The sequence below is a fragment of the Homarus americanus genome, unplaced genomic scaffold, assembly GCF_018991925.1.
Source record: "Homarus americanus isolate GMGI-L3 unplaced genomic scaffold, GMGI_Hamer_2.0 scaffold30535, whole genome shotgun sequence".
NCBI lineage: Eukaryota > Metazoa > Arthropoda > Malacostraca > Decapoda > Nephropidae > Homarus > Homarus americanus.
In genome coordinates this window covers 9,828,285-9,839,613 of record NW_024732440.1, presented here as the reverse complement: position 1 = coordinate 9,839,613, position 11,329 = coordinate 9,828,285, and the positions used below count along the sequence as shown (strand labels likewise).

The following is an 11,329-nucleotide window of genomic DNA, read 5'->3' as shown; positions in this document are numbered from 1 at the left end:
CTGTTTTTTAAATGCCTGGATAAACAAATGGTCCCCAGTGGATGGAAAGTGGCTTATGTGAGTCTATCTTCCAAGAAGGGCGATCGTCCTCCACGAACAACTATAGACCAGTGAGCCTGACCAGCATAATATGTAAAGTACTTGAGAGTATTATCAGAGATGCCGCAATGGAACATCTACTACGAAACAACCTTGTAAAGATTGCCAACACGGTTTTATGGGGCGCTCTTGCTTAACACAATTGCTCAAGGTATTGGATATTTGGACCCATATTCTGGAATGGGGTGGTAATATCGACAATATTTACCTAGATTTTGCCAAGGCTTTCGACAGTGTACCCACAAAGGCTGAAAATCAAACTGGAAGGGTACGGAATTCGGAAATGTCCTAGCGTGGATAGAGACTTTCTACATGACCGCAAGCAGTGTGTGGTGATTAATGGCACGAAATCATCATCTGTACCTGTAACAAGTGAGTAGTACCACAGGGGCAGTGTATTGGGCCCGCTGTTGTTTGTTTGTTTCATAAATGACATGCCTGACTGCTACCTCCTCCATACAAATGTTTGCCGATGACGCCAAGTTATTTCGGGAAATTAGAACCAAGCGGACTGAAGAGCTGCAGAAGGACCTCTGTGGGCTCCAGGAATGGTCAGAAGAAATGGCTGCTGAGATTCAATGTCACAGAAGTGTAGAGGATGCACCTGGGGCGTACCAACAGTAAGGAGGCGTATCATATGTCCCAACAGGATGAAGAAACTGCACTAGTTGAGACTGTGTGTGAGAAGGACCTAGGTGTGTATGTTGACAATGAGCTGAAGTTCTCAGGCCATTGTGAGAAGAAAATCAGGCAAATAAATTATTGGGTCTTATAAGAAGGTCGTTCAGATATCTAGACGGTCCGTCCTCGTAACGATCTTCAGGGTGAAGTGCTTCCCCCATCTGGGTACTGTCACCCCATCTGGTCCCCGGATATGCTAGGGACTGTCAGTTGGTTGAAAATGTTCAAGGAGGGCCACCAGACTGGTGCCTGCACTTCGGCACCTCAGCTACCTGAGAGATTGGAGCGCCTGAACTTGCCTGGCTTATACTACAGACGGGCAAGGGGACCTAGTTGGGGTGTATAAGCATCTCAGGGGGCACTACTCAGTTGATTGTCCTTACTTGGAGCTGGTGGACGCTCGCCCCACAAGGGGTCACAGCTCAAGATTGAAGAAGCCGCAAGTCCAGAAAACCGTGAGGGCAAACTTTTCGGAGTGAGGGTTGTAAACTCTTGGAACAATCTACCAGAGAGTGTTGTGACGGCACCGAGTGTGAGGCTCTTTCAAAAAAGACTTGACCACACTGGAGCGGGTTCAGGTACATTCAGGAGCCGGTGCATGCCCAATGTTGCCAACAGTGCGTGACAGAGACGTGACCGATCGCCGGGCGGCTACGAGGCCGATCTTTTGGTGAAGAATTATAAATGAAAGACGTGACCGATCGCCCAAAGCGGCTAACAAGCCGATCAGTGGCGAAGGAGGATAAAAATAAAAGTAAAAAAAGCCATTCAAGGAAAGTGAGGGGCTAGATTGGAGCGCTTGAACCACCAGCAGGTTTACATCTCAGCACCACTGAAGGAGTGTCTCACTGAGCTGGCGGATTAGCCTGAAACCAGAAAACCGTTTGAAAACTCGGAGTGATGAGTTTTTTCAAGACTAATCAATATGGTTCAGGTATATTCAGGAGCTTAAAGAGATGACTGGAGCCATTATAAAGAAAGAAGTATACTTGAACTTGATTCAAACAAGATCAGTGGCGAAGAGGATAAAAGTAAAAAAGTAAAAGTGAGGTGTGAACCCCGAACTTTGAATTATGAGCGTGAAGGGATCTGGACAAAAGTCCCCTTTGGCATAAAAACCCCAGTTAAAGTGCAAAGTAGGACAAAAGCCCCTCACTTAAAGTATTCAATACGCTAGGTTAGGTTAGGTATTGCAGTCATATGGTATAAAAAATGTAATATTTTACATGTCCAAGAAGTGTTCATAAACTATAGGTAATAACGAATAAAAATATGTATTTTTTATTTATTAATATTATTTGTTCTAAGAGGCCCTTGTCCGACGGTCGAGCAAGAAGGAAGGAGCTGGGGGTGAGGACGGAAAGTGAATATCAGATGGGAGTGTAGTGGACGTCTCCCCTACAAACTGCGTAGCCACAGCCACCAGCTGCTACCGTCTTCCCTAGCAACCAAGCGTATCCGCATTCAAATGCCACCGTATCCTAGCAACCGAGCCAAAAGACCGGCGACTTCTCGGGTTTTCCCAACATGACTCATAGCGGCTGCTGGGTATATAAGCTCTGTCTCTCCATTGAGATTCATTCTGACCATTCTTCTTGGACAAGCAACACCTCCTCCTCTGCCGCTGCCTGGCGGCCTTCGCTTCTCCTCGCCTGCCTGGCGGTCCTCGCTCCCGCCAGCGAGCATGGCGACCCACCAGCTGTCCTTCTCTGAGCTTCCTCACCAACCAACTCACATTCTGGCCCATCTTCCTGAACACGCAACACCTCCTCCAGTAAGCTCCTAGCTGTCCAGCATTCATTCAACCAGGAGGCCAGCAACAGGCAACATCTTCTCTAACGAAGCTCCTGCACATCTACCTCCTTCAACAAGCTACTCACCGAACGTCTCTACTGACCAGCTCCTCACCACACGGCACCTCCAGCACCAGACTGTCTATCATATAACTATATTATACAAGAAAACCACATTAGAGTTTCCTTCCATCCTGAGTGCTAGACAACATTAATATCTCGATACCCCTACAGGAGATTACAATACAGAATAACGAGTTGATAATACCGACGGGATTTCCTCAGCTGAGTATAATAGTCTAGAGCTAGCCAGATAAAAATACGATTTACAAAAGGATGGGAGGGGGATGAATTCATGTGCTAAGTAAGGTGTTCCTTTGCAAAAGGGGGCATTTATGAGCAAATTGATTATGGATGTATCTCGTAGAAACGGCGAAGTTTTATTTAACCCCTTGACTACGAAATGGAACTTCCACAGCTGAATAAAATCGTCTGGCGGTACCCAGAATAAATTATATTAGAAGACATCGTACTGCAGGGAATAATTAGCAATCATAGCAATCAGGAAGTGGGCACCACATGTCTATTGCAATACAAAATTGATGTGAACAAAATAGTTGAGTTGGCATCTGTCCGGTATTGCATCAGCGATCACAGAGTTCAGTTTTGCTAAACAATAAGGTTTAATGGGTAAAAAAAGTAAATAATTATTATAAAAGTGATAATGTATGGGTGAAGTGTATGATTGATTTTCCACCAGTCTGCATTTTAAGATTCTGATTCGTTTTTTATCAATGATTTAAAAAAAATGCTCTAGCACGCCACACTTTATTACAATAAGATAAGATAATATAACTTATACATAAACAAATACAACATACAAATATGACAAGATAATACAAACAAGACAATTTGGTAGGCTTCAAAGTTAACTTAACCTAAAGATTATTGTGATCAAGAAAGAAATGATACGCAGTTGATGAATATGTATGAACATAATATTAGGCTTCTAGGATGGGTGAAACTTCTTTTTTCGATTTTCTGGCAATCTGATCACTGTCACAATCTCTCTTCAGCATCCAGCAGTAGTCTGCCATCATGTTCACATTCCACCTTCCTTGATACCTCTTTTCCATTTCCTTAATGTCCTGGTGAAATCTTTCACTTTGCTCTTCACTTAAACTACCTAAATTTTGAAGAAAATACTCAAGATGGGAATGCAAGAAATGCACTTTTACACTCATATTGCAACCCATGTTTTTTAATTTATTTAACAATAACTTCAACAATGTTTTGATAGTTTAGATCTTTTCTATTGCCTAAAAAACCATACACAACATTATTGAAAGTATTCCATGCTTCTTTCTCACACTGGTTCATCGATTCAAATTGGTGGTCCAACATTAACTTTCGGATTTGAGGGCCCACGAAAATGCCGGCTTTGATTTTTTCATATGTGACTGATGGAAATTCCAAACATATGTACCTGAAACAATCACTCTCCATAACTAGGGCTTTTACAAATTGTTTCATTAACCCTAATTTAATATACAGAGGAGACAACAGCACTTTCTTGGGGTCAATCAATGGTTCATGTATAATATTTTTTTTACCTGGCACAAGAACCTGTCTAGGTGGCCAGTGTTTTTTGTCCCAATGTTCACGTCTTGCTCTGCTGTCCCACTCACACAAAAACATGACATTTTCATGTATCCACTCTGTTGACCAAGCAACAAAGCATTGACTTTGAAATCTCCACAAACCAACCAACCATGATCTTTGTAATGAACTTTCTCTAGAAGTATTTAAAAATTTTCATAAGTTTCCTTAAGATGAACAGAGCGAGCCACAGGAATTGATGAAAATACATTTCCATTATGAAGTAAAACTCCATTGAGACTTGTTGAAAGATCAATGAACAACCTCCATTCAGTAGCTGTATAGGTAATGCCAAAATAGTTGATTAAAACAGACACATTACTACAATAAACCAAGGAGCCTTCCTCTGAAAAAAAAAAACTAATTCTTGTTCACGTTGCCTATACCATGAAAAATATGTCCCCTTGGCCAATAACTTCGTTGATTTCAACCTACTGTAGATCCTAAAAGTTCAGCAGACTCCTTTGGTAAATTCAAATACCTAAACAGATCGATAAATTCACTCTGGGTAAACACCTCCGGTACATCACAAATATCTTCAGGTTGATAAACATCACTTCCGTTACCTGACGATGAATCACGGTCAGATTCTGATGACGCAGGGACTGGAACCTCAGGACCATGAGGCACTGGGCTCATGGCAGATGGAATCTTGTGATAAATGATTCCTTGTTTATTTTTTTTTATTATATCCATTTATCTTCACGGAGCAAAAAACAGTCATCACCATGTTTTTTAGGCTTCCGTCATACCAGAGGGACTCCAAATAGCCTAACTTTTTTCTTACCATATTTCCACAGTCTTAAACCATCAACACAAGTGCGACATACTTTATGTGGCGCCCACGGTTTATCTAAATCACATAGTTTAACTCCAAAGTAGGCAAAATATGCATTTTTTTACGGATGCGATTATTTCTTGTTGTTGCTTTTGCACAACAAAGCACCCACATATGTAGCAGAATACGTTTGGACACTCTTCCTAGTCCCCTTGGTCCCTGGTCACCTAGCAGCAAAGTAGGTCCCTGCTGTAAGTCGAAAGTTGAGAATTCGTATTCAGGGACAAATTGTTGGAACTTCCAATAACTTGCTTAGACATAAAAACCATTGACTCTTCAGGCTTCTACGACCTCGACTCTTCAGGTATCTACGCCCTTAACTCATAAGACATAAGGCAAGCATGAACTTAGCATGCTTCCCTGTTGGGCGCTGTAAGCGCTTCTGCGCTTCACCTTACACAAGGATGTACGGGGGTGCCCAATAAATGGAAAAAAAAAGTTTGGATTGTTCAAACATCCAGGAGAAAACATATTTACAACAGGAATAGTATCTAAGTAGAGCAAAACAAGGAGATTTATTATTACATCCACGAGGAAAGGAAACAACCTGGTTAGGTAATTCAATAAAAAAAATTCTCACGACTTGTAATAGGAGCCCTATACACAGCACCAATTAGTATACTTTTCATTTTTATAATGATCTCTCACCATACCGCTTTATCATACAAATGACCATTCAAGAAATTTACATTGTCCACAAGAGAAATAAGAGAATTCCTCACTCATATAACCACACCTCTATCAGGTTCATTCTGCACACCATCGAATTTACTATTTAACTTTCACTAAAAAAAATGACGGACTTTTATGTTTACCAGTAAATTAAATTAAAAAAAAATAATAATTTATTGTATTATCAGAGTTTACTAGTCTATTATACCACTTAAGCACTGGACTGGTATTTATTTATTTCCCTTTATTATCTATATTTTATAATATTTCTGGCTTCACTGCATTTTCATTTCCAACAACTCAATTAATTAATTGAATTATTATACATCGAAACGCGTGGAAGTCGAATACTGTACAGTATAATGCTACTATCAGTCGTCACTCACCAGCTCTGCTCACCACGGAATCTCAGAGCGTTCTGCCGGGAGTGCAGTACGATATGTTGGGCAAACACTTCATTTTTACCTAGATATCACTTTTAACTGCTACCGCGGCATTTAACTCCAACGCTGTGCCTCAAATGATTCAATATGTTCTCATGCCCGGCAGGGCGAAACCAAGGTACAGTATTTCACCATTTATTGTGGATATAGACTGTGGCTGTACAGGAACTTACTAGATCTAGTAGTGTTTGTTGCCGTAACTGCCATGGAGCTGTTTATTTATTTTCGTGTATATGCCCCTCGAGCCATGACTTGTACTTTCATAACTACCAATTAGTCCACCAACACCAGCAACTAGCAAATCATTAAGGTTTTGTTTGAAGTAATGATCCACACACAGACTTTTGGTGGCGAGGACGGTGTTGGTGAGAAGACTGGTAGTAGTGATTACCTTGGTGAAGATGGATAACTCCTTCTTAACCCGCGTGGTGGTCACGACGTTCGTGGTGTAGGACGTGGTGTGCCGCGTCACGTAAGAGGTACTCCTGACGGTCTTGGTCAGGATCTTGGTGTCGGTGATGGTAACAGGGATGTGGGCAGTGTGGGAGACGGCAATGGGCTCGTAGTCGACGGAGGCTTGAGGCACTTGCTTGATCTGCGTGGTGATGAGGTCGAGATGGGAGGTCCTGGTGACGTACATATCCCTCGGCTGAGTCACCACGATGGGGAAGGCACGTGTGGTGTACGCCGTCTTGAGCACCACCTCGGCATTCACCTCTGGTATCACCTTAGTGATATACACCGGTACCTGTAGAATACAACCAGGTGAGATTACACCATGGCTCGCCTTAACACGATAATGATGAATATTAATTTCCGATAATCCTTTAGATCTACAATCCAAGAAAGTGCTCGTGGAGAAGTCAGAAGCATCTCACAGGTGTGAATAAAAACAGGCAAGGATAGTCAGCGTACCACAGGAAAGGCCGTTGGTTAACTCAGATTTAATTACGTATTATGCATTCCTTCAACACAGGTAAAATTCATTTTATGCACCAAGACCTGATGAAGTCTCTGTCTCAAGTTTAAATTGATGGTCTATCTCCAGAACACCACTTGGCTACTTTAGGAGTCAAATGAAAAAGTAACACTGCCTGACTTAGGTATGACATAATCAGTTGTAATTAAGTGACCAAAAGTAATTAGTAATGAATTATTCAGTGTACAGCTTTGACTTATTTTGTGTAATGCAGTTCGTATTATAGATCATTTCGCCAAACTTTGATAAAAAATAAGCTGGATACTACAAGTATAGCCACTAGAATTATTTAATAATTTATTTTTAGTTTACACGAGTTGAGGAAGAATGGCAGTACTTTTTAACTTAATTTCCATTTCTGTCACACTACATTCTTTTCTAATAATGCAAGGGGGGACCTAGTTGAGGTGTATAAGCATCTCAGGGGGCACTACTCAGTTGAGTGTCCTTACTTGGAGCTGGTGGACGCTCGCCCCACAACTTTTACTTTTTTTTTACTTTTATCCTCTTCGCCACTGATCGGCTTGTTAGCCGCTTGGGCGATCGGTCACGTCTCTTTTCCTTTATATTCTTCACCAAAAGGTCGGCTCGCTAGCCGCCCGGGCGATCGGTCACGTCTCTGTCACGCACTGTTGGCAAATACTGGGCATGCACCGGCTCCTGAATGTACCTGAACCCGCTCCAGTGTTGGTCAAGTCTTCTCCTGAAAGAGCTCACACTCGGTGCCGTCACAACACTCTCTGGTAGATTGTTCCAAGAGTTTACAACCCTCACTCCGAAAAAGTTTGCCCTCGCGGTTTTCCGGACTTGCGGCTTCTTCAATCTTGAGCTGTGACCCCTTGTGGGGCGAGCGTCCGCCAGCTCCAAGTAAGGACACTCAACTGAGTAGTGCCCCCTGAGATGCTTATAAACCTCAGCTAGGGGTCACAGCTCAAGATTGAAGAAGCCGCAAGTCCAGAAAACTGTGAACAAACGAACCAACATTGAGCAGGCCAACAGTGTGGAGCCAATGTTTTCGGAGCAAGAGAAGATAAATGATAAGGAAAAGTAATCAGAGACGTGACCGATCGCCCAAGCGGCTAACGAGCCGATCAGTGGTGAAGAAGATAAAAGTAAAAAGAAAGTAAAAGTAAGAACAGAATATGGATATAGATAAATAAGTGAATTAAGAGCCTCTAATAAAAACACTCGATTGTAGCCTTCACTAACTGGTCTGTATTCCTTGACGTAGGAGGTGATGTACTCCGTCTCGACGTAGCAGGGGATGGGGATGTAAGGGGGCGGGGGTGGTCCCTTCTTCTTGTTCTTGATGAAGGCCTCAGTCACGCCCAAGACCGCCACCAGCGCCACCACGGCCACTATTACCACTCCTCGCTGACTCATCTCCAGTTAGTCTGTAATTAATTAGTTTTACATGTTAAATACATTCATCAATATAAACCCAAATATTTAGTACAAATTTAATTTCTATTGAATCAGGACGACATGCAGTGTTGTATACATAATGCTTTCCCTCCCCTCACTCTCTCCATCACCAGCTGAGTCACTGTGACCTCGCAGAGAAAGCTTAATTCTCTGCTAATCATACTTTCGTTTTTCCTCTTCCGTAAACAAATTATAATTTATTCATGTTACGATAGGATTTTTTTTCAATGTAAATCTAGCTGAAAAATAGGTCGTAATAAGAATATTTCATTTGACAAACCTTGAACATAATTTTCGAGAAGATGCATTAGCGGTGCAATCAGATTTTTTTTCCGGATTGAAATATTTAACTGATGATAGTTTTACAGGAACTGTCGATAAATACATTCCTTGAGAAGTGAGATTATCAACTCGACCACTGTACGTTTTATCACCATCATGTTAACGATATACTGTAGTTCAATAATGATGGTCGCCAGCCCCCCGTCGGACCACACCTCGCTGCTGGTGTCTTGATTTGTTAGTCTGTAGATTCACGTAGCTGTCAAATTAAGTGTGACTAAGACAAGGTCAATATTGACCTAGGACTAAGAGATCTTTTTACTGGGCTCGCACCGTCCGCCTCACTGGGCCCAGCTCCCACTGATGTAGCTTACAGTAAGTTCTAGGTCAACCTTATTTTAAGGAGCATAGTAGGTCACCTTTTTCTGAGGGCTAAGAACATTGTACTGAAGGAATTAAATCATCGTACGCCAGGGTTCAATATATCTTGCTCACTGGACTAATTCATTGTACTCAGGGTTGGCATCGTACTCAAGGGGTCAATGATAATGGAAATATCAAATTTTAAACAATGTTCAAGTACAGTATGTAACACCATCAAGGGTGTAATATATATATATATATATATATATATATATATATATATATATATATATATATATATATATATATATATATATATATATATATATATATATATATATATATATATATATATATATATATATGACATAACTGGAAGCTAATCAGGAACTATGAAACAACTCGAAAGAAATCGAAACACTCGGGTAAGATGTAGATTACGTTAAATTTGGTTTGAAGTAGATTTGGTTAAGTTAGGTGAGAGGTAGATTAGGTTAGTTAATTGTAGATTAACCAAGGTTAGGGGTAAATTTAGTTAGGTTAAGACAAGTTAACAATTTCGGATAAGCGTTTGTTCTGGTTATTAGCTAATTCTACTTTCCGTACATTATTTTAAGTAAATATTCAGGACGATAAGAGTCAAATCTATTTACTTTAGCTGTTAAACATATATAAGTGCACCACATTTAACCCCTTAAATAAACTTTCATCTTACTTGAGGCAGTTATTCATCGTTTCCATGTTTTCAGTATCACAATAATCACATGCAAGGGATTAAGTTATTGTACTCGTGTTTGGCATCGTACTTTATGAGTTAAGATGTCTTACGTACAGCTAGTTGTCGTCTGTCACGATATGTGTACAGCTAGATATCGTCTGTCACATGTACAGCTAGATATCGCCTTTAACGACATATGTACAGCTAGATATCGTCTGTCACATGTACAGCTAGATATCGTCTGTCACATGTACAGCTAGATATCGTCTGTCACATGTGCAGCTAGATATCGTCTGTCACATATACAGCTAGATATCGTCTGTCACATGTACAGCTAGATATCGTCTGTCACATGTACAGCTAGATATCGTCTGTCACATATACAGCTAGATATCGTCTGTCACATGTACAGCTTGAAATCATCTGTCACATGTGCAGCTAGATATCGTCTGTCACATGTACAGCTAGATATCGTCTGTCACACGTACAGCTTGATATCGTCTGTCACATGTACAGCTAGATATCGTCTGTCACATGTGCAGCTAGATATCGTCTGTCACATATACAGCTAGATATCGTCTGTCACATGTACAGCTAGATATCGTCTGTCACATGTACAGCTAGATATCGTCTGTCACATATACAGCTAGATATCGTATGTCACATGTACAGCTTGATATCGTCTGTCACATGTGCAGCTAGATATCGTCTGTCACATGTACAGCTAGATATCGTCTGTCACACGTACAGCTTGATATCGTCTGTCACATGTACAGCTTGATATCGTCTGTCACATGTGCAGCTAGATATCGTCTGTCACATGTACAGCTAGATATCGTCTGTCACACGTACAGCTTGATATCGTCTGTCACATGTACAGCTAGATATCGTCTGTCACATGTACAGCTAGATATCGTCTGTCACACGTACAGCTTGATATCGTCTTTAACGACATATGTACAGGTAGATATCGTGTCACATGTACAGCTAGATATCGTCTGTCACATGTGCAGCTAGATATCGTCTGTCACATGTACAGCTAGATATCGTCTGTCACACGTACAGCCATCTGGCTAGATATCGTCTGTCACATGTACAGCTAGATATCGTCTGTCACACGTACAGCTTGATATCGCCTAACGACATATGTACAGGTAGATATCGTGTCACATGTACAGCTAGATATCGTCTGTCACATGTACAGATATCGTCTTTAACGACATATGTACAGCTAGATATCGTCTGTCACATGTACTGTACAGCTAGATATCGTCTGTCACATGTACAGCTAGATATCGTCTGTCACATGTACAGCTAGATATCGTCTGTCACATGTGCAGCTAGATATCGTCTGTCATATACAGCTAGCATACATCT

At 41.2% G+C, this 11,329-nt stretch overlaps 1 protein-coding gene across 1 annotated transcript; it reads right to left on the bottom strand.

Annotated features, from left to right (window-relative positions):
* Positions 1-5,570: 5,570 nt before the first annotated feature.
* Positions 5,571-8,576, bottom strand: LOC121868802. The gene is made up of 2 exons (XM_042369747.1): positions 8,374-8,576; positions 5,571-6,933 (listed from the first exon to the last, which is right to left on the bottom strand). The coding sequence occupies exons 1-2, from the start codon at positions 8,545-8,547 to the stop codon at positions 6,364-6,366; spliced, it is 744 nt and encodes a 247-aa protein (XP_042225681.1). The 5' UTR covers positions 8,548-8,576; the 3' UTR covers positions 5,571-6,363.
* Positions 8,577-11,329: the final 2,753 nt, after the last annotated feature.

Excerpts from the sequence above, each read along its gene's own strand:
- LOC121868802 (XM_042369747.1), bottom strand. The coding sequence starts at position 8,547 with ATGAGTCAGCGAGGAGTGGTAATAGTGGCCGTGGTGGCGCTGGTGGCG. Across the intron at positions 6,934-8,373 it reads ACGTCAAGGAATACAGACCA|GTACCGGTGTATATCACTAA; the intron begins GTTAGTGAAGGC and ends TGTATTCTACAG.